Source organism: Eriocheir sinensis, chromosome 58 (assembly GCF_024679095.1).
Source record: "Eriocheir sinensis breed Jianghai 21 chromosome 58, ASM2467909v1, whole genome shotgun sequence".
NCBI lineage: Eukaryota > Metazoa > Arthropoda > Malacostraca > Decapoda > Varunidae > Eriocheir > Eriocheir sinensis.
In genome coordinates, this window is record NC_066566.1 from 7,213,516 (window position 1) to 7,237,677 (window position 24,162).

The 24,162-nt window shown below is 44.5% G+C and overlaps 2 protein-coding genes across 3 annotated transcripts in view; one reads left to right on the top strand and one right to left on the bottom strand.

Annotated features, from left to right (window-relative positions):
• Positions 1–13,890: 13,890 nt before the first annotated feature.
• Positions 13,891–24,162, top strand: part of LOC126985109 (uncharacterized) — an 11,740-nt gene continuing 1,468 nt past the window's right edge. Inside the window, exons 1-9 of the mRNA XM_050839573.1 lie at positions 13,891–14,273; positions 14,593–14,727; positions 16,013–16,147; positions 16,428–16,559; positions 18,866–18,994; positions 19,357–19,461; positions 19,752–19,889; positions 21,130–21,252; positions 23,344–24,162. The exon at positions 23,344–24,162 is cut by the window's right edge and continues 1,468 nt beyond it. Of these exons, the coding sequence (XP_050695530.1) occupies positions 14,171–14,273; positions 14,593–14,727; positions 16,013–16,147; positions 16,428–16,559; positions 18,866–18,994; positions 19,357–19,461; positions 19,752–19,889; positions 21,130–21,252; positions 23,344–23,447 (1,104 nt within the window). The 5' untranslated portion in view covers positions 13,891–14,170 and the 3' untranslated portion in view covers positions 23,448–24,162. The remainder of the gene's footprint in view (positions 14,274–14,592; positions 14,728–16,012; positions 16,148–16,427; positions 16,560–18,865; positions 18,995–19,356; positions 19,462–19,751; positions 19,890–21,129; positions 21,253–23,343) is intronic.
• The window catches only part of LOC126985107 (hemicentin-1-like), a 295,072-nt gene continuing 289,761 nt past the window's right edge, over positions 18,852–24,162 (bottom strand). For both annotated transcript variants that reach the window (XM_050839570.1, XM_050839572.1), the window contains exons 19-20: positions 19,380–19,516; positions 18,852–18,990 (exon numbers count right to left, since the gene is read on the bottom strand). The gene's annotated coding sequence lies outside the window, so the exon portion shown is untranslated. The remainder of the gene's footprint in view (positions 18,991–19,379; positions 19,517–24,162) is intronic.

Sequence of the window (24,162 nt, forward strand, 5' to 3'; positions counted from 1 at the left end):
TGTGTGTGTGTGTGTGTGTAATCGGGGGTGATCGAGACAAGCAAAAACAGCCCTTGGTTGAATGGAATGTCACCATAAAAACAGCAAGGACACCAATAAGGCTGAAGTACCCGTCTTGAAGGAGTTATATAAACTGCGTTCAAAAAGTATTGGTGTACCTACAGCGGAAATAACTAGATAACACGAAATAATGATTCCACCGAATTTTCCTAGTACACTCGGTAGCCATTATTGGGTAAGATCATTGAGCTTACAGTGGGCAAGATGCAAGATCATTTATTTGTATCAGCACCGAAATAGGAAGTTGCTCGAGTCTTATTGCGTCGAGAAGAGATATGAAGTGTATCGATGTAACAATAGGCTTAGATTGATTGATTGATTGATTGATTGATTATTGTTGCAAGTAAAACAACAAAGGAGAAGGGAGGAGACTACTGTCCTTGACCTGCCAGCATGAAAAAGCCAGCATTACGAGGGTTTAGTAAAGGAGGAAGCCAACCCTCAATACTATATATGTATGATGGGGTGCAGCGCCAACCAAAACACTCTGGGGTGACCCTATAAAAGTATGTAGATGCAATGTCCGATGAACGAAGTTGCGTAGAAGGCTATTCCTTGAAATCGGTGTAGGTATTCGATCTGTGACTGCAGACACATTCATAGGGGCGAATTAAGTTGATAATAATATTGACGCCCTGGAGCAACAAGAAGCATGGTGGTCATTCGTTCCCTTCCCACGCACCCAACGACAAGGACCCCTCCCCCCCCCCCCCACGACGACAACAATCCCACCCCCCCACACACAACGACAACGAACCCCCCACAACGACAACAACCCCTCACCACAACGACAACGACAACGAACCCCCAACGACAACCTCCTCCCACACACACAACGACAACGACCCACTACCACAACGACAACAACCCCCCACCACAACGACAACAACCCCCCCACATACAACGACGACGACCCCCCACCACAACGACAACAACAACGAACCTCCAACGACAACCCACACACACACAACGACCCCCACAACGACAACCCCCCCGCCCCACACACACACAGCGACAACCGCCCCCCACCCCCCCTACACACACACACACCACACACACACAACGCGCCGCCTCCGCCCCTCCCTCCCTCCCTCCGCCTGGCCGCCGCCGCTGCTGGCCCCGTGTCACCACCATGTGCCGCGTGCTGCTGCCGGAGAGGGCGGGCCCGGCTCCTCGGAACAGCGACCCATAGGGAAGAGACAGACGAGAACGGCCAACGTGCTCCCAAGCTCCCGTGGCGAAAAACGCGCTAAACAAAGGGTTCCGGAGGACTCTTGCGATAGGGCGCCATAAGACCGGGTGATAGGCGGAGGTTATGTGGTAAGTGACCAGGCGAACCCGATACCAGACCCAATGGCCCCCGACGGCCCCCTTGACGCCAGTTGTGGGGCCAACGTGTGCCTTTGCCCTACCCCTCCTCCCCTCTAGTTGGTCTAATATTACTCTGGGTCACCGATAAATAAACTAATTTAGGTTTTGGCGATGCATCAATGGTATACAGCTAAATAAAGCCGCCATACTCCATAGAGAACGATTTAGGGAGGACTGGAGCATTCTGGAAGGTGTGGCCGAGAGGGCGCGCGCTTTACACCAAACGTACGTAGGAGGCTCAGCAGACCTTATAACTATCACAGAATAACTAATTTTGTCTGATATGTTAGTGCAGGGTTTCACACCCAGAATCATTTGCAGATAATGAATTCAGTTAAATGCTGCCTTGCTATTGAAGGACACAATAAAAGGGAGTCAGGACACAGAATGTCGACAGAGCATTGTGTCCTCATTTGACGTAATATCTGCTATCCTAGCTCTGCATTGCATCTAGATGACTGACTGAACCTGGAGAAGGGTGGGTAATATGCCTAACACTGTCAGGGTCATTTGAATGATTACATAATTGTTGTTTACATGTCAGTATCCTGCAAATCAACCTTTTGGTGAGGAAACTTTGGCATTAAGGCTAAGTTCCTTGTTAGGTAACATAAAAAATCCTTTCGGCTGATTTATACAATTCTTCTTTTACCTCATTTAAGTCAAAGGGTTGACGAAATTCTTCCTTTTTAACTGGCTGGGCTTTTACTTCAGCAAGAGTTTGAGGCTGATTGTTTACGTACTGTTGAAGCAGCTGCTCCTTTCCCTTCCATTCATTGTCAAGTTGACTTGGGTTCAACTGATCGACTCACTCCATTATTATATACAGCCTCATGCTGCCTTAGCTCCAACCTGCTCTTGTTTACCCTTTGAAACATTGGAAACATTGGAATCATTTTCATGCTACAGAGCTTTAATTTTTTTCTGAAACTTCATGGATTACATTAAAGTTAAGCTTCTCACAGTCATCCAACTCCTGAGTAATTTGTTCATTACATTGAGGATCAGCTCCAATTAATTCCTCACAAGCACTGTAAAACTCTTCAAACTTTGTATCCATAACTTTTCATTCATTAGTACAACTTGACCCCTGTACTTTGACATAGATACTGTTTGCTGCACACACACACACACACACAGATCGAGCGCTTGGAAACAGTATTCACACACGGCAAGGATCGAGCTGGGCGGTGGGGGAATGGGGGATGTGGAATGAGGCAGCAGCGCTTCGCAGCTTCATGGCCAGTGGTGTAGGAGAAGGAGGGAGGGGTTAGACTGGGTAAAGTTCTTTTCCCGGTGTGGGCCTAAACTATTGGTTCCCAAACTTTTCTGGTTGCAACCCTATAGATAGTCTTGACCTGGCCTGGAGACCCTATATGCGTGAACATGTAGTATTTATTTCCAATTGTTTTTGTTATACTTTCATAAATATTTTATTTTATCCTCCGCCTCCTCGCTGTCTGCTTGGCGGACAAGCAGTAGACCCTACGTGAATACTACTCGTATGACGTGCTCGGCGGACAGGTATTAAGCTGGCGTCACACTGGACCCAAATCTGGCGAGCACGAGCTCTTGCTGGCAGCTTTTGCTCACGAGCAAGTCACTATTGTCGTCACACTTACGAGCGACGAGTGGCGAGCAACGAGCAACATTGTAAACAAAGCCTCAGCCATGGCGCCTACTACATCTATCGCTTCGCATTACAGCTAAGTGTGCAGCTGTGACGGCATTACTTGCCGTTATTCAACGAGCGCAGAAGAAGAAAAGACGAGTCTGGGTTCGGTCATGGCTGAAGAGAAGGGAGGGAGACCCATGATGTGTACACCAATCCTTCTAACCTTCTTCAGCGTAGACTTCCAGAAATGTTGATGGCTGTGGTCCCACAACTCGGGATGGTCCCTGACTCTAAATATTAAAGAATACATAATACCGGAGGACCAACGAGCTCTAGAACTAGGAGCGCGTGTTTATTTGCTACTCGTATGACGTGCCGTATTGTATATGTGTATGGGTGCTTTATTTCAACAATACTTTTGTTGGTATATGTGTTTAGCGGAATCTCCATGCTGTCCTGAAGTAATTCATCTACATTACTGAAAAATCTAAAATTGACCTCTCTCTCTCTCTCTCTCTCTCTCTCTCTCTCTCTCTCTCTCTCTCTCTCTAGATGTGATTTAAAAAAAAATCGGTCCTTATTGTACGCTATAATTATAACTATGGCTTTTTTCCAAGATCCTCAAGCGACCTTAAGAAACATTCAAGCGACCCTCATTTGGGTCGCGACCATGGGTTTGGGAACCACGCTGGCCTAAATAGAGGTGCTTTGTTTATGCTAAATCAGCGGACACATATAAGGTCAAGGCTGTAATTTGTCTCACTCATTCACATTCACTGTTACGCCACAATGCAGAAAAAACTCTTCTCATTGTCAAGGTAATTAGTGTCTAGAACAAAACTAAAAATAACACAAGATTCGCCACTCGTACAGTAAGAGGTGACCCATCTGTTGATAGCCACATGCCTCCAGACACTTGCCGAGTACATGTGCTATACAGCCTATAAATGCTATAACCCAGAGTCGACCACGAGTTCATGTCGCTACTTTTTCCCATAAATACGAGATCGACTGAAGAAGGGTGGACTGGGAGTTGTTCATCATGGCTTGCGGCTGAAATGTTCCCTGCCAGGCTTGGACGGAGATCATCGTCTGAAAGTAAGTGCTCAAGGGTGTGTGGCGGCTACAAAACTATTATTGAAGAACGCGGGGCAGAGAATATAATATGTACATTGTTTTCAACGGTAAAGGAAACAGATCAAGGACAAAAATGCCGCAATAGGCTGCTGCGTATAAAAAAGAGAGGAAGATATCAATAGAGTTTAAATAGACAACGATCATCTTCAGTTCCCGAAGAAAGTAGATCACGGCCAGAGTATGGTATGGACTCGTGGACGACAGCAGAGGCCAAGGGCCGGTCTTTGCCGAAAATCGGATACGAGTATCGTCAGTCATAAGTTCTTCAACAGTAATGTCTGGAATCCATCTAGAATAACGTCCAAGATGCTCACATGACAATAAAGCCATTAAATTCTTGCAGCCATTGCATGCACTGTTACGATGTTACGTATGAGCATCTAGCAGTGGCACTGCAAGAAATATATATATATATATATATATATATATATATATATATATATATATATATATATATATATATATATATATATATATATATATATATATATATATATATATATATATATATATATATATATATATATATATGTATATATATATATATATATATATATATATATATATTACAGCAGAGGAGTCAGTTCAAGGGCATAAAAAAAGGTAACAAATGTTAAAAAAAAAACCCGCTACTCATTGCTCCTAAAAAGTGTTAGAGGAGTGGCCGAAAGATAGGTCAATTTCGGGAGGAGAGGTGTCCTGATACCCTCCTCTTGAAAGAGTTCAAGTCGTAGGCAGGAAGAAATACAGATGAAGGAAGATTGTTCCAGAGTTTACCAGCGTGAGGGATGAAAGAGTGAAGATGCTGGTTAACTCTTGCGTAAGGGATTTGGACAGTAAAGGCAATACCGTAAGACAATAGCTTGAGTAGAAAGTCGTGTGTGGCGAGGCCGCGGGAGGGGGAGAGGCATGCAGTTAGCAAGTTCAGAAGAGCAGTCAGCATGAAAATATCGATAGAAGATAGAAAGAGAGGCAACATGGCGGCGGAATTTAAGAGGTAGAAGACTAATAGTAAGAGGAGGAGAGCTGATGAGACGAAGAGCCTTAGACTCCACTCTGTCCAAGAGAGCTGTGTGAGTGGAGCCCCCCCCACACGTGTGATGCATACTCCATATGTGTGTATGTGTGTGTGTGTGTGTGTGTGTGTGTGTGTGTACATACATACATGTATATATATATATATATATATATATATATATATATATATATATATATATATATATATATATATACACACACACACACACACACACACACACACACACACACACACATATATTTCTCCCCTGCTTTTTTCTGATAATATATTTGTTTATCCATGACTCCATGTGTGCTTGTACGAATCTGTCTATCCATACCTACTTCCACCTATATACAGTAACTAATTTAGCAACTTCGAGATAGACAATTAGAATCAAGAAATGGCAATAGCCAGGACACAAGTACAATGTAGGAGGGAGGGCAGCATACGTCGAACAAAAAAGTGGCAGACTGTGAAATAACTGCTACAAGACACCCAAAGTGAAGTCATTTAGCAGATGATGTGATGAATTAAGAAGTTTACGGAATGCTTATATCGAAATCTGAAACTCGGTGCACAGGACAAACGATTATAATTTAATATTATAGTACAGGCTGCTGCTGCTTATGATTATATGAATTATATATATATATATATATATATATATATATATATATATATATATATATATATATATATATATATATAGAGAGAGAGAGAGAGAGAGAGAGAGAGAGAGAGAGAGAGAGAGAGAGAGAGAGAGAGAGAGAGAGAGAGAGAGAGAGAGTGTGTGTGTTTGGGGGGCTCAAAGTATTCAGTTCATGCATATTTTTCCCTTTACGGCACATGTGTCGGCAGCAACTTACAGTCATGGATACAATTGCCAACTCCGTTAATTTACAGGCAATTGATGCATTTTTGGTTCTCTTTATTCCCATTTTATGTTCAGGGGGAATAATTTCCTGTAGTCAGTCACAGCACAGCCAGTAATGATAATGATGTTGAGTGAAACTACTACTACTACTTCTCCTACTACTACTACTACTACTACTACTACTACTACTACTACTACTACTACCACCACTATTATTATTATTATTATTATTATTATTATTATTATTATTATTATTATTATTATTATTATCATTATTATTATTATCATCATCATCATCATTATTGAGATCAATGAAAGGATATCAAGTAAAAAATATGAAATAGTTCCTGAGTCCCTTCGATGAGCAAACATGGATATGAAAAATAAAATGGAGTGACAGTAAAGTAAGAAGATTGAAAAAAAGAAAAAAAAGAAAGGTGTGTGAGGGGGGAGGGAAAAACAACAACAACAACAACAAAAAGACTATTGAGTTAACAGGTGGGTGTGGACTCTTATTTTAAGCTTATCAATGTCAATAGGAGAAACGGTCCCCTCTGAAAGTACAGTCAATAGTCTATTCAAATTGGGGATCAGTGGAGGGGAATATTGGTTAGTTGGGCAAAAAATTATTGAAGAGCACTCTCATTGAATTGTAAACTATGGCATGTAACGGGGAGTAGGCTGAAAATGAGCCGATGCATCTCTCTCTCTCTCTCTCTCTCTCTCTCTCTCTCTCTCTGGCTGCGTCCTTTATTCATCTTGTTTTCTCTTCTTCCCTGATCGTGAAGAGGGTGCTCGTTATTACTGACAATCTTCAAAAGCAAGGCCAAAGCACCAACCATTCGATGATGACAGCTGCATGTTGAGGTTGGGAAGAAGCTTTATCAAATTGAAAGAACGATCTAAAGGGTTAATATGAGATGCAGCTGCCGACATCCAAACTGGAGCACAGTACTAAAAAAAAAAAAAAGGGAAAATGAGGGAAAAAAACTTTACAACATTATCATTAGAAATAGCCCTTAATAGACTAGCCTTCTGGATTAGAGAAGCAGTTTTCCTAATGTGACTTTCAAAGGTCAACTTGGAATCTTATGTTACACCAAGTCATTTCAAGAAGTTATGTGTTGATTACTTGGTTGTCAATTAAGATATCAGGATGTGGTGGATCCGCGGTTCTTGGGCGACTAAAAATGACGCTGCTAGTCTTGGCAGGATTGATTCCACGCCCCAACGCTGACACCAAGAAAAAACATGATCTGCATTCAATTGGGTGACAACAAGAAGCCTACTTTGAGGATCAGGAATAGGGAAGAATAAAGAAGTATCATTGGCATTGGTCATTAAATGAGAAGAAATCCCCTGCCACAAATCACTAATACAGAATACTGCCCTCGGGAACACCGGACAACCTTAGTAAAGCTGCTAAAATATCCATCAATCGCAACGCTTTGGTGCCTGTAAGATAACGAAGAAGTCAGGTCAAACATTTAAAAACGAACCATTTATAGCTAATGACAAAAGTTTAAAAATTAATGCTTTATTGTTAGCTAAATTAAATGCTGAGGAGAAATCAAGAGAAACAAGTCTAATCTCCGACCAGAGAAGCATGAACCTGAAGTCTCATGGTCAAGAGTGCATCACAAGTACCTACCCATTTTCTTTTCTACAACCAAATTGAGTATCTGGAAACAAGTGATATAAATTCTAGAAAAGGGAAAAACGTTTAGCAAGTAGTCGCTGAAACGCTTTTGATAGGACTGTACTCTTTGGGCGAGAAGGTAGCTGAGGATTCTTTAATTAAGGATAGGTGTAACGTTTAAGCATATAAGCATATCAGGACACCTCTCCTCCCGAAACTGACCTATCTTTCGGCCACTTCTCCAGCTCTTTATAGGAACAGTGAGTAGCGGGCTTTTTTTCACATTTGTTACCTTTTTTATGCCATTGAACTGACTCCTCTGCTGTAGAAAAAAAAATATATATTGATTATGCACGATCAGAGAGAACTGTGTGGCTTAAGAAATATCAGTGTTTCCCACAGCAAAGTGAGTAAAAGCGAAGTGAGTAAAGGTTAATTGCATGTCATTAGTTAACTACGTTTCTTTGTGTGTGTGTGCAATAGCTCCTCCGTGGCCGGTCGGTGCGAGGCCCATCCTGTTGTTCCTCCTCTCATTCGGGCTGACCAGTAGCCTATCAGGGAACCTCGAGAAACTTTGGGAAAGTAAATTGTGGTAACTCCAGCGTCACATTTCCCCAGCGTCTCCAGGGCAGAGATGACGAAGATGAGCGCCGACGCAACGAGCCGCTGTAGCGTAACCCTAACCTAACTTTTGACCTTCTTGTTGTGAGCAGGTGACTACATAATTACTTGCTCATCAGCTACACGTTGCGATAAACACTGAACCTTCGAATGACGACGCTTGAGTTGGCCGAGTCGTTGTTTAGTCAGTCAGATTATTATATATAACTCACAATATTGTTTTATTATTACTCTTATTATTACTGCTGTTGTAATTATTTTCAGCATCACCGTTGACATTATTATTATTATTATTATCATTATCATTCTCATTGTTTCTAGTTGTAGTAAACGTGAGCGCGATTCAGTATAACGTTTGGTGTACCTTTGTTTCTAAAATTAGCACACTTGAATGGGAGAAAGAGGCAGAGGTAAGCTGTAGTAACCCGGACGTCACAAAGACCAAATAATAAAAAAAGACAGTCAGCCGGATGACATATAAACTTTCTCGTCATAAAACGGACAGCAGACACTTTCTTCCCTTATTCACATAGGCGTCGTGCAGGCGTGACAATTGCAAGGGTAAACCAACGAGCCCCACTGACACACTCTTGGTCATGGCCCCATATCCCACCAACCTTCCGATCCTTCGCCCGCCTCCTCCCCTTCCCCCCACTCCCCCTCGACGGCCACTCCTGTGTATACCTAGTGCCTACAAGGAAGAGGTGGCGCTTAGAGCGTTAATACTTTCTACTACGTGTATTGAAAGCGTGAAAGCTAAGCAGGACTTTCTAGAGTGTGATAAAACAGAAATATGTGAAATTAAGAGGGAATTAGCCTGTGAGAACCTTCATACTTTCTACACGTTTGAAGTAACTTTCAGAGCACAAAACAAGAGGATGTGGATAAAGGAGAGGCAAGTGACGTCAAAACTAAAATATATCTTCTGAAATATGGAGATTCATTTGGTTGGTTTGGGGTTTCTGTCTTTATGAGATTATTAATTTACTGTGTCCGAAAAACTCGAGTGAAAGTAAATACAAAACTTAAATAATGAAAACTCCAGCAGGCCAATCCTGCCTCTACACGCTATTTCTTTCAATAGTTATTGTGGACGAACATCAGTGAAGCAAGACGATTTTCTTCAGCCAGTTATAAGTGATAAAAATGATTTGTATATCTAGTAGTCAGCCCCATGATTTCCCGTTTTTGTCCCGATTTTTTTTTTTCGTCATGGGTTCAGGCAAATATTATAAGAGCATAAGAATATAGGGAGACTGCAAGAGGCCGGGTGGCCTACACAGGGCAGCTCCAGAATCCCCCCGCTTGTGCTTGTGTAACTTCCATATAAGTTCAGCGGATGAAAACTTTTGGAGAGGAGGTGACGTAAACGCCACTCATTGCGCGCCCAGCAGTGTGTGTGTGTGTGTGTGTGAGGGGGGGGCGGGGGCGGAGAGGTGACATGAGAGGAGGGCTGGATGTGCTGTAGTTTGTGCACGTTCAAGGAATCTTTGTCGTTAATGACACTGATCAATAACTAGAGGGAAATCGTGAAATCATGAAAAAACCCATCTCGCTTTAGGAAAATCCGCCACTGAAAGCAATATGAGCACTGTGAAAGGTGGAGACAGTTTCTGAGGAGAGTTGAGGGGAGGAAGGTCGATCCGCTGCGCAGTGTGAGTGCCGCCCACCCCACACCCTGGCCCTGCACCCGTCTGCCGCCCTCACTTGCCCCAGCCCGCGCCTCCTACGAAAGATGTTCACTAGGGAAGGACTGCCACCATGCAGCAGAACATGGAACAACAGGAGATTCACAAGGAAACGAAAAGCGATTTGTTATATGAAGGGAAATATGTGAATTGACTCTTGGGATGCGTAGCTGGGCTGTCTCCATGGGCCCAGCGGCCCAGCACGTTCTCCGCCAAATGTCGATTGGTGAAATTTTTCCTGAACCGTCTTCGTGATACTCGTAGTGTTGAAAGGAGACACATCACCTCCATAATCCATTACCGCAAAACATGAAATCGGTTATTATTGCACCTGAGTATGATGAAAAGGCGATGTTAACCCGTATTTGTCTCTGGTGGAGATGGCAAGTGGAGGGAGGTGGCAGCCATCAGCGGTGGAGGGAGGTGCAGCCAGGCACGGGAGTCAAGGGCTGGGAGCTGGGAGCCTGGGAGGAAGAGAAGCCCCAACGCGCGCCAGACAGCAACGTAGTCTTATGAACCTCTATCCAGAATTGGGCAGTTAAGAGACAGTGGAGAGCTCATCCTCACGTCAAATGTCACAAGGATGCTGGGATGCGTGCGTGCCTGTCTCTCCCCCTCCTCCGGTCACGTGTGTGCGTATGTTCGCTTGGTAAGACGTGAGAGTAGAGGGCATAAGGGCGAGAGTGGCAACGCAGACGGGCAGGCGGACGAAAGGACTAACCTACGCGTGTCGGGGCTGGCGTAACTCTCCCCCACGACCTCCTTCCTCTCTCCCTCTTTCGCACCCTCACAGCACACGCTCGGCGACATGTGTTGTTATATTTATCGACTATATTTTTCTATCTTCAACATTTACCCAGCATGTAGACAGATATAAGGGCTTACGGTCGATACGGACGGGATGGGATGTGCGTGTGTGGATCGAGCGATGGATCGTGGGGCGTGAAGGACGGCCGGACGCAAGAGCGGAGTGAAAATATCGACCTTGTTGAGTGTGGCATTTGTTCCTTTCTCTCGCTCCCCCTTTTGCGGTGGATTAGTTAGCCGATGCAATTTTTGTATGGAAAACTTGGAGAGGATGAATTATGAATGGCTGACTCTCTCTCTCTCTCTCTGGTATGCATCCATCCCCCCTCCCTATCCCAGGTTAATGAACCTGTAAGGTGACTCATCGTGGCTATAAGGGCGATATTTCCTCTGAATATGTTGGAACTAAAACTCTTGTGCGTAAGTGAACCCGTGACCTCAAAACCACAGTCGATACACATCACTGACTTTTTCAGGGCGCTTTTTCAACAGGAGACCATAAGTGATGGGATTGTGCCGGCGTGTCCCACAGCCACCACACGCCTCGCCAACACGCAGTCTTCCTGCCCTCTGAGACACCTCCACAACCCTCTCCCGTGCTAACCGTGTCACGAGTAGCCTTGGGCTTGGTGTGGGTATGCTCAGGGCATCCAGGGAAGGCTTTAGAGAGGGTTACACTGTGCCGGTTCTGGTGCACCTGCCAGCTGTGGAGTGGCGGCGGTGGCAGGGCGGCGCGCAGGGGGCCCAGCCGCCCAGCCCTACCTGGCGTGTCTGGGGTCGGCCGCCCGTGTTGCCATATGAGGGGCCTATATTTCTGAGGTGATAACGTTCTTGGCTTTCAGATTTGCAGTGGAGTGAGCTTCTTGTGAGCTGCTACATAACACGCCACCTCGTGACCGGCAAGGCGTTTCTTCGCTGGAGCGCTAAATTTGAGCAGAAATCGGGGAGCGTTCTTGCCGTTCCGCACTGAAATATTGAGAATGTGTTCCTTACGCAATGGTCTCCCCGCCTCTATCCCTTATGTTCTTCTGTTTACAAAATTGCCGTCAGTGTAAATGGAAATGTGCTGGAGATGCATAAAATATGTAAAAGAGAAGGGTGCTAATGAGCGATGCTGAGGAAAATGTTTGTTAATTGTGCCGGCTAATTAGGACTGTTCAATAGGCCGACACTGTCTTATAAAAGGAGAGCCCTGGGTAGTCCTCCGCCCTCTCTCTCTCTCTCTCTCTCTCCAACAGGGGCCCAAGGAAACACAGCAGCCGCCCACTCTCCCTGCCTCTCTCTGCTCTCTCCATTCATCCCTTTCCTGCCGCCCTCTTCCACTTATCTAACTTTGTCTTCCGATTTTTTTTTGGTGTAACACGAAATTTATGTACGTACTTTGGGTTAAACAATAAATCATGGAAGCGTAACTGTTTTCCATTTAAAGAACCCTGAACACCTACAACCACAAATACTATCGCGGCAGTATGAAAAGTTAATAAGTATGGATCGGTGTTTTTTGCAGAGCGTGTTTCTTCACTATTGACACAAACTAAATAATCTACTGCACTAGTATGTAACCAAAAGCTGGTGTGTTGGATGTCCATCAGTCAATATGAGGCACGCACACCTTGACAATGACATCAACTAACAAAACAAATGGTGCTTGAGTGCTCTCTCTCTCTCTCTCTCTCTCTCTCTCTCTCTCTCTCTCTCTCTCTCTCTCTCTCTCTCTCTCTCTCTCTCTCTCTCTCACACACACACACACACACACACGAGCGGCAGAGCAGACAGTACACAGCCAAAATAATCACTGTCGTCCCGTCCAAATAAATAATACAGAGAGGAATCGCTGTAATGACTGTAGAAATAATAGGGCACGGGTATTTCCTTATATCAACACATTAGTACCCTACTACAGCCACAGCAACAACTACAACAACTATTACTACTACTACTACTACTACTACTACTACTACTACTACTACTACTACTACTACAACTACTACTACTACTACTACTACTACTACTAGTACGACAAGTGGAAGACAAGACGCATGCAGTGGGTCCATCAATTTCTGTACGCCTTCAGAGAACAGCCTAAACAACAACAAAAACAAAATCAGCTGCAATTACATCAAGATCAATTTAATCACCATCCAAACAGCAGCATTCCAACCTCCCCCCAATAACAACAACAACGAAAACATCACAACTACCTCAAAGAACAACTAAAACAAGAACATCACCATGGGCCACTTTCACAGTTCGCCATGATGGGTTAGCAAGCTTCCAAACCAATACCAAAGACTTCGAAAATTCCTTGTGTAGCGTTTCGTGTTCATATCTAAGTTAAGAAATTTGAGGAATCCATGCGGGAAATCTATTATGTATCAGGAATGGATAAAAAACCTAACCTTTATGGATTGTATGAGATTGAATAATTTGGTTCGGGGGATTACAAAGCCACTGTGTTTAAGGGCCAGTTTCACAGTTCCCCATGATGGGTTAGTAAGCTTCCAAACCAATACCAGAGCCTTCGAAATTTCCTTGTAGAGTGTCTGGTGTTTATATTTAAGTTCACAAATTTGATGAAACCACACGGGAAAAGTCTTGTGTATTTAGTGTGGCATCGAAGACCTCACCATTTTGGATTGTATGGGATTTTATAGTTTGGTTCGGGCTGTTACGAAGACACTGTGTTGGACTGTGAGATCGGCTCTAAAAGCACAACTACTACCAAGAGCAACAACATAACACAGTCACCACCAACAACCAAAACAAGAACATCACTAGAAGCACACCTACCACCACCACCACCACCACCATTAACGACAACAGTAATACCACAATAACCACCAACACCAAGAACAACAACACTAGAACCAACAACAACCACCACCGCCAACAACAACAACAACCAAAACCATCACAATATAGTACCACCACCTCCACCACCACCAACAACAAAAAAGAAATAACAAGAACAACAACATCCCTACTACCACCACCACCAGCACCAGCACCACCGGCACCACCACAACTTCGTCAACATCACACCTCCCCGCTAAAGACACCCTCCACTATAAAGGCAAGGGCGCACCGGACACCACCCTCACACCCCTCGCCACCACCTCCACCACCACAGCTCCCGCCACTACGCCCGAACACTCGAGAAGGAACCGCCGAGAACCTCAAATAACCTCTTCCTCCGTCAGTTCTCCTCGTCTACTCCCCCCTCTCCTACTCCTCCTCCTCCTCCTCCCTCAGCAGTGTAGTGTTGCCCGGTGTCGGCACTACAAGTAGGTAGGTTCTAGGTGTGTGCTCCCCCGCGGCCGTCCTGCTGGGGAGGAAGATGGAGGGGCCACACGCCCTTCTCCTGCTGACGGCGGCGGCGGCGGTGATTGTGATGGTGGGCGCCGCTACCACCTCACTCTCCACGCAGAGGGACGCCAAATGTGAGTGTGTGTGTGTGTGTGTGTGTGTGTGTGTGTGTGTGTGTGTGTGTGTGTGTGTGTGCGCGGGGGGGGTGGGGGGTGTTGAAGAAGAACAGAATAACGATTTGACTAATAAATCTAGATACAGTGCATAATTTTTGCCTCTTTTCTGATAACAAAAAGAAAAAACAGCTAAACAATCATATACATTTCTACATCACTAAACTTCCTTACTTTATCGTCAAATAAAAATATATAAAACTGAAAAAAGAAATCTGGATCAGTGTGACGAAGGTATGATTGCGAGGATATTCTTCATTCATTTATCCTTTCCTTCCAGTCCTGTTTGCGTCCAACCCCATCATGTGCCAGGGGGACAAGGGGCGCCAGGGGGCGTGTCTCCCTTACTTCAGGTGCGGTGTCTTCGAAGGGGAGGTGGAGGGAACGTGCCAAGTCGTGGGTCAGTGCTGTGTAGGTGAGTGTGGCGGGGCGAGGGAGAGGAGGGACAGTACAGCACCTAACACTGCTGCCTCTCATCCGCCTCTTCCACCTCCTATTCCTCCACCTATACTACTTCTGCTGGTGCTGTTATGTCTTAATTCTGGTGCTGCTACTTTCATTATCATCACATGGGGAACCTTAAGAGCTGTTTCTATGTAGAGGGAAGCACTGCACTCATATGGGTCGTATTACAAGACATGTCGCAGCCCAAGGACACATAATTGACAAGGCTTTCGTAGGAGTTGTGGGCGTTTCCAGGGGTAGTTTTATGACCCTGGTGGTAGTGTGAGTCTTCTTCTGTACCATGAACCTGAAGAAACACATAATTGACAAGGCTTTCGTAGGAGTTGTGGGCATTTCCAGGGGTAGTTTTATGACCCTGGTGGTAGTGTGAGTCTTCTTCTATACCATGAACCTGAAGAAACACTCATTAGGATCCAACTGACCCCCTCTTTGACCTTTATAAATAATTGATGTGAGAATCGAAAGTGTCTTGTAATACCAACCTATATATGCTCTTCCGAAGTCGCCTGCTGCAGACCGAGAGACTGAGTTCAGTTCAGTTGGATGTCGGAAGTCTTGCCTAGAAAGCGGCACTTCCCGATGCGATCCTGTGGTCTTTGTCTCGGTCTGGGTCTTTATTTTCGATCTTTCTTACGTCTTTTTTTTATTTTCTCTTTTCTGCCAAAATTCATATAATGTTGTTTTGCCGTGCTGTCCCCTACATGGAAGAAGTTTTGAAAGTTCGGTCTGGGTCTTTATTTTCGGTCTTTCTTACGTCTTTTTTTACTTTCTCTTTTCCGCCAAAATTTATATATCTGTGCTGTCCCCTACATGGAAGAAGCTTTGAAAGATCCCTAGTGGTTCCTTTTGCAGTGTTCCTCTTTCGTTTTCTTTCCCCAGCACACCCAGCACACACCAACATAACACTCACGTCACAATGCAATCCAACGCAAATCTGAACTCAATCCAACCTAACACAATAAGAAAAGAATCAAACGGCCTTAGGTCCACGTATCGAGCTCCCATTACGATTATTTCCAAGCCCACAAGGAAGATTAACTGAGTTCTCATGGGTGATTTTCCCGTTCAAGGCGCATAAGTCGTGTAAAATTATCACTTTAAAAGCAAAACAGTCCGTGAAAACCCTAACAACTTCTTCGAGAGGCTTTTCAAACATGCGAAGTGAGATGCCGATACGTTAAGAAGAATACGGACATTATTAATCTTCCCTCCCTCTTCCTCCCCTTCTTCAACAGTGCAGAGGTCGTGTGGAGAGACTTCCACAGCGAGAATCACTTACTTCAACAACGAATTTCTCCCTATTGAGGATGGACATAGTTGTAGCGTCACCATCACCAGCCCGACTTCTATCGCCTCAAGGGAAATATGCCAGGAAGGGAAATATGCCAGGTGAGAGAGAGAGAGAGAGAGAGAGAGAGAGAGAGAGAGAGAGAGAGAGAGAGAGAGAGAGAGAGAGAGAGAGAGAGAGAGAGAGAGAGAGAGAGAGAGAGAGAGAGAGAGAGAGAGAGAGAGAGAGAGAGAGAGAGAGAGAGAGAGAGAGAGAGAGAGAGAGAGAGAGAGAGAGAGAGAGAGAAAATGAACAAATACACTGACTGACCTTACGAATTTCCTCCTTCTTCCACCTTCACCACCACCACCACCACCGTCCCTAGCTCCACCTGGCGTTCGATATGGTGGAGTTGGCCGAGCCCACCGCTGACGGGGCGTGCGAGGATCAGTACCTGGAGGTGAAGGGCGGCAGCGAGTCCTTGAAAATCTGCGGCAAAAATAAGAACCAGACGAGTGAGTGTTACCCTCCTTGTGTTACGCTGGGGATGTGTTGCGTGAAGAAGGGGAGAATGTTTTACTTGTTAATTTTGTGTAGTAGAAGGGGATTTTCTCTTTTCCTATTCTTCCTTCTCCTCGTTGTCGTTGTCGTTAACATCCTTCTCCTCCTCCTCCTCCTCCTCTTTCTTTTCCAATGAATAGAGGTAAAGCACGAGGAGGTGATGGCCTTACTATAGACCTAATTAAAGATTCACGTGATTTCATACTTAAACTAACTAGCTCAAATATGTAAAAAGTGTTTGCAGAATTAGAGTTCCTAAAGGGCTTGGAATACTGCCACCATCTTAATGATTCGCAAAAAAGCGACATAACAACAACCAGTTAGTTCCCTCCATGTAATCTACAAACTTTCCAGTAACATCATATAACAGACTCGGTGCAACACTAGACAAACCAGCCAGGGGAGCACGCTGGATTTCGTAATTTATACTCAACAACTGAACGCACCTAAGTCATCAACCAAGTTGTTGGATGGTTACCCAAGTACAGTAAATCACCATGCATAACTTCCCCAGATTATGAGAAAGCATTTGACTCAGTTAAGACTTCAGCCGACATGCAAGCACTCAGGAGGTAGGGCGGGGATGATCCGTGCATGAAGGTGTTGGAAGATTATACAGAGGCAGCACGGCAGACACTAAACACAAGGGAAAATCCAATTAAAAAAGACGTTGAGGGAGGTAACACAATATGTTGAAAATTAGTGATGGCTTGCTCAAATGTATTTAAGAAATAGTGGGGTGATTAGAATATAAGAATATGAAAATCAAGATAGATGGTAAGCACCTTAAGAACCTTGGATTCGCATATGGCAGTCTGGTTCTGAGGCAACAAAGGAGACAGAGGAGCTCCACAGAGTGTCTGACTCTGAGAATAGGTGTGAAGATGAACATGAAGAACGTTGACAGGACAACAAACATTGCTCGGAAATGCAACACTTCAGAGATTAAAGGAATACACATATTTCGGACAAAGTTAGTGTAAACTCAGCTACCGAAAAATAAATCAGAATGATATTAGGAATGAACTGTAGTGCTTATGTTAAACATAGTAGTATCATGAAAAGGTGCCTGCTACTCTCCTTGAATAGAAAAGCGTACAAACAACGTATTCCAACAGTCGTAACATAGATAAAAAAAGAAAAAATCAAAGATTTCTCCCGCCCTATATGGGGGGCACGGGTCTTTGTCAGTGGCGGCCCGTGTCAGGGTGCCGACAGACCGACACTATCGGCTTACGTCAGCCAAGCCGACCAAGTCGGTCTGTCGACGAGGACTGGCGTGTCTGTGATGAGAAAACTGAAGCCTCACAAAATATAGAGGTATTTAGAGAGCAAGCTGAGGGGAGGACAAAGAGGAGTGAAGAGAAAAATGCGCGTGTAGCATGGAGATACACAAAGAAAGCGATCATCACGAACCAGGGAACAGACAAAGATTGAAGAATATATATAAAAAACGGATTTGGGCTATTTATTTTATGCAGAGAACTGGTGACAGATGGGCAATTAAAGTAATAAAGTGGCAACCCAAGAATATTGAAGTCAGGGCAGTCAAACATTTAGGGGCTCACACACCCACGTTTGATAAGGCTTTCGCAGAGGTTGTGGGTATTTCCATGGGTGGTTTTATAAGCCTAGTGATAATCTGACAAAGCTTCTGCACCAAAAACGTTAAAAACACTCATGACAACTAGACTAATATCCTTCGTGGCATTTGGAAATATTTGTTGAGAGGCGAAAGCGTCTGAGGTTACGCGGCCAGGTGGAGAGATGGAATTTGAGCATGTGTCTGAAGAAAATGGGGCACACTATCATCTGACGGAGAGAGGTGGAGAACGTTGAGTTAGTAGTGGTTGAAGAAGAGGCTGATGATACGTTCACTTCACCTTTACCTTTGATCTGATGCATGAGAGGGTCAGAACTCTTGTATTTATTCCCGCAGCTTATTTATTTTCACAACGCCGCTACGTATAAGTTAAATTAGTAAGTTCGCTATTCGAGTATTGAACATTACATTTGTGGTTAGTTCTCACCTTCATCACACCTTAATGCATGAGCTAATAAAAGTGTCCATAACTCTTATTCATCAGGAAATTCTTTCTTTCAGGTCCATATACTCAACTCACCCACTTGTAAGAGCTAAAGAAAGATTATGACCCGATCTTAGTGTATTCCATTCTCTTCCTATGACTATTCGATCTAGTATTATTTTCTCTCCGCCTTCACGCGAGGGCTAACAAGACATGCATCCCGTCCTTGGCAGTGGTGGTGGACGTGGAGGGGCGCGATGGGCCCTTCAAGGTGTCCGTGGTGACCAAGGACGGCGTGGTTACAGACGACAGCAAGTGGCAGGTGAAGGTGGTGCAGGTGCCGTGCGACTCCGACGACCTGGGTGAGCAGCGGTGGGGGTGGGGGTGATTGTAGTAGTAGTAGTAATAGTAGTAGTAATTGTAGTAGTAGTAGTAGTAGTAGTAGTAGTAGTAGTAGTAGTAGTAGTAGTAGCAATAGTAGTAGTAGTCGTATCTAAATGAATATAACTGTATACATTGATGTTCTCCCCAAATACACGTGGCGTACAGAATAAATACATTAACTTACTTCATTAATTCTTGTTAACTTTTTTTCCTCTCTCTCTCTCTCTCTCTCTCTCTCTCTCTCTCTCTCTCTCTCTCTCTTGCGTCCTCTTTCCCACTTCCTTTTTGTCCTATCGTTCACCCTCCCTCCCTCCCGCCCGCCCGCCCTCGCCCCGCGCAGCGCCCCAAGGTTGTGACCAGTACCTGACGGGGGTGACGGGGGAGGTTAAGTCCTACAACTACGACACGACGGCGTCAGCGTACGAACATTCAGCCGGGAAATCGGGTGAGTACTCTCCTCGAGCTTCACCCATCTCACCATCTTCCATCCATCCATCTTTCTGAAAAAAAGGCCGACATACTGGCAGCTTTCAATTCTAAAAAGAAAGAAAAAAAATGCCGATACTGCTTTATTGTCTGTCTCACCTCACCATATTTCAAATCCTCTAAAAGAAAATGTTTTTACTGGATGCTTTCACGAGTCAGGATTATCAGTTGTGTTTTCTTCAATGTGTTCGCGACCCTGGACCCCTTCCTGTGTCGCTCCTCACCTGCCCCCTTTGTCTCGCCCTACAGGGAGTCGCCACCTGCAGGAGTCTTACAGGATCTGCGTGCGGCAAGAGGAGGGCTACTGCAGCCTCAAATGGACGGCCGCAAGTGACGACTATGCCTTCACTATTTCGGAGGATCTTTCAGTAGTCACACCAAACACGGGTGAGAGAACGGTTCCCCCTAGACTACATTTTCTTTTATGACTTTGCAAGGACAGACTTGTGTGGTACAGGAGGGCAGCAGTCGTCACCTTGGGCCAGTTTTACAGTCCAATACAGCAAGTTTGTAAGCTCCCAAATCAAACACAAAATACGACGAAAATCCCTTGTAGCTCTAGCGTTTGGCGTTGATATAAAAAGGGGAAGGAAATAATTGGAAACTACACCGGGAATCTCTTCATTGGTATCCGATATTGAGTTGAAATAACGGATCATTGAGAAGAATAATTATAGTTTGGCTTGGGCGCTTACAATGACTCTGTGTTGGACTGTCGAAGTGGCCCCTTGTGCTCATAAAGGGGCTATTACACTGGGCAGATTTTCCGTGGATCTTCAGTCAAACCACGATTTCCGCTAACGTGGTTCTCATATTTCCGTGGTTTTCTGACGTGTCCACGATCTTCCAAAGCTACGGTAGATTTCACCGAAGGACGACGGTGTTACTCATCATCTTCATCAGCAGCAATAACAACAAACAACTGAAAACCACGTTAGCGGAAATCGTGGTTTGACTGAAGATCCACGGAAAATATGTCCAGTGTAATATCCCTTTAACCTGTCCCTGCCTCCCTGCCTATTCATTCAACACGCGGCACACTCAGACAAGAATAAAAGGGTAGATACTGTGATACAACTCAGACTTTTAATGCTGTAAAGGGGAGGAATTTCACTAATAATAACCGATGATAGCATAAACTGGTATGCGATAAAAGACGATCAGTTAACGGTAAAAATATATACACGTTTAAGAATAAAACACGAAATTGAAATATATCTACAGGCACACGCAGCTAATTAAAGAGTCTCTTCCTGCACCCGTTAAAAAGTAAGCTAACATTGGACATAAAATCATAAACAATACACATACGATTAACTGGCATAACTACCTCAGCCACTCATTTATACGTATCAACATGCCTGAGAAGAGAGAGTGGTGGGGTAATAATACAAACAAACGAACAAACAAACAAAAGAAATAAAAGAAAAGCAAAATAAAGTGAAACGGGGAAGTGATTAGCTTATTCTCACACATTACGATGCTTACACAAACCTATACAAAAGGCTTTCGTGGATATTGTAATTCCATGGGTAGTTTTATGAACCTAGTGATAGCTTGACAAGGCCTCTGCACCATTAATGTGAAAGAAGAAATACGGGTCTTACTTCAACTCTCATCCTTACAGCCATGAAGGTCGACGCTGACTGCGAATTCACTGACCACCTTAACATCCCAGAGGCCAACATAGAGGGTGAGGATAAACCTACGACCATCTTCTGCGGCTCAATGTTCCCCCCAGCCGTGCTCAGTGAGTGTCCTACGAGAGTCATGTGTCCTCTCCTGTGTCCCTTCTTCCTCACGGTATCACAGGCCAGCATAGCACAATACACGTATCCACATGTCCACACCACACCATAACACCATACACCTCCACATCCTCACCACACTGTCACACCACACCACACCCCTTCACATCACTACCACTCCACTCTACTTCCTTACCAAACCACCACACCACACCACACCACATCACACCACAACACCATACCCCTCCAGATCCCTACCAAACCACTCCACCACACCACTCCACCTCCATACCAATCCACCACACCCCTCCACTCCACTCCACATCCCCATCAAACTGCCCCACCACTCCACTCCAACTCCCCACCAAATCACCATGCCACACCGCTTCACATCCTCACCATACTACCAAACCACTTCATTCCACATTCTCACCAAACCACCACACCACTATACTCCACATTCACGTCACACTGCACCACAGGTCAACAACGCACCTCCACCACGGCACACCCCAATTTACCACACCCCTCTCCAGCACATCTCCGCAACAGCCCATGCAACACACCACAACACAAGACCCCAGCACCAGGTTCCCGCCACAGCACAACACACGCCGCCATACCACGTTGCTATTCCACCTTAATCTCTCCTCTCTCTTCTTTTTCTGGCCGACACGTCCTAATTCTCAGTGAAAAAGTGGAGGCCAAATTTATCCCTTAAGTCTGGTTGTAACTCAGCGTCTGTGAGGGCGGGGGAGGGAAGGGTAGGAGGAGGAGGAGGAGATAGTTGGTGAAGGCTGCTGGGGAGGGCGGGGCTTCAGGCAGGTATACAGGAGTGCTGGGGAGATGGAGGGAAGGGGAGGGGTGGAAGATGAAGGGAAGGACTGTAATTAACTTGATAGCAAAACTAATAATAGTATAAGAGGAGTAAATAAAGATAAGTAGTAGTAGTAGTAATAGTAGTAGTAGTAGTAGTAGTAGTAGTAGTAGTAGTAGTAGTAGTAGTAGTAGTAGTAGTAGTAGTAGTAGTAGTAGTAGTATAGCTGTTGTAGAAATAGTAGTAGTAGCATCTAGTGGCCATAACGATGTGTACCCGTCGATAAGGAGTGTTACTCATCTACGCACGTTTGCAACTTCCCTTACCTGCAGCCGACTCACCTGTACAACCGAAACCGAAAATCAGCTACCTATTCATTCATTCATTCTCTCTCTCTCTCTCTCTCTCTCTCTCTCTCTCTCTCTCTCTCTCTCTCTCTCTCTCTGTCAAAAGTTTAATGGTATTGTAATTTACGTAATACCTGAAAAGACAAGCGAGAATAGGGGGTGGGCTTTCCTGCCTCACCCCATCCTTAGACCTTGCTACGTCCTTGACCCCAACTCCCCCCCCGGTTCCTCCTCTCCTCCTTTGCTCCCTTCCACACTCCCTCCTGCCCTCCACCATTAGCACGTCAGTCCTAATTTACTTCACTAATTCCACGTTGTTTTACTGAAATAGTTCACCCATATATTCCCTTCAGATTTCCTTCACTCTTTCCTTTTTCATTCTCTCTGTTCGTAGTTCTGTTCTCTTCTCCCTTTTCTTTTCAGTTGAGTGCGAAGATAAACGTGATGAAGGAGAATGATAAATGAGAGAAGGGATGATGAAGTGAAGATGGGAATGATGGGTAGACGTGTTTATGTTATTTTCTCCTTCCTCCTCCTCCTCCTCTTCCTCCTCCTTCTCCTCCTGATATCTTCCTTTTCCTTCATCTCCATATCTTCCTCCTCCATTTTCATATCTCCCTTCTTCTCCTCCTCCTGCTTATCATCATACTACTACTACTACTACTACTACTACTACTACTACTGCTACTACTGCTACTACTACTACTACTACTACTACTACTACTACTATTATTACTGCCAAACACCACAACCACAAAAAGCACCACCAACATAAATACAAATCACAAAACAAGACAAGACCACCAAGAATAACATAAATATCTTCCTCTTAAAAAAGGAGTCACCATCATCATCATCATCAATATCATCACCACATCAACAATTAAAACAAAACTGATGATTAACGCCCTCCTCCTTCTCCCTCGCAGCCACCTCGTTTCAGATGTACGTGGTGTTCAACGGGGAAGAACTTCTTGACACCGATATCGACAACCGAGGCTTCTATCTCAAATACGAACAGATCGAGTGTTGAACGGGCGAGCGAGTGAACAGTTCAGACGGGTGGAATGGGTGGAGTGACATACTTCATTCCTCCACCTCCATCCCTCTACAGCAACCTTCTTCGACTGAGTTTCCTCCTGTACCCACCAGATGCCTCCAGCCACGCAGCCCATCTTCTTTTGCGACCCCGTGGATGTGTTAGTTTGACGAATCAGTTAATCAGTACATTGGTTATTTCGTCAGTTAGTCAGTCAGTCAGTCAATACTTTTTCACTTCCCACAAATATAAGTGCTCTCTCCACCCCCCCCCCCATATTTTCCCCTTCACCACACCTCCCCTCAACATCCTCATCAGGCCCATCTCTTCCCAATCACTATTCTGTTCACTGTCTATCGTAACCTCTCAACGTCGCTCAGTTTCCTTCATTTATTTATTATTTTCTGCTCAAACAATTAACTATCTTCAGTATTTATTCCTAACTCTAAACCCTTCACAGTTAACTTTGAATCCACCTTTCTAATTTTAATCCACGACCCTCCATCACGAAACTCCCATTGTAATTCATCTTCTCTTTGTATTTTATTTATCTCTCATTTTATTTATTTATTTTATTGTTATTTCACCTAATCAATTCACTCTACCACTAAGCCTACTGTTCCACCTCTTGTTGTAACGCTCAAACATTTATTCTTTATACTTTGCTTCTTGTTATTAATCCAGTATCATCGATATATTCCCAATTCCC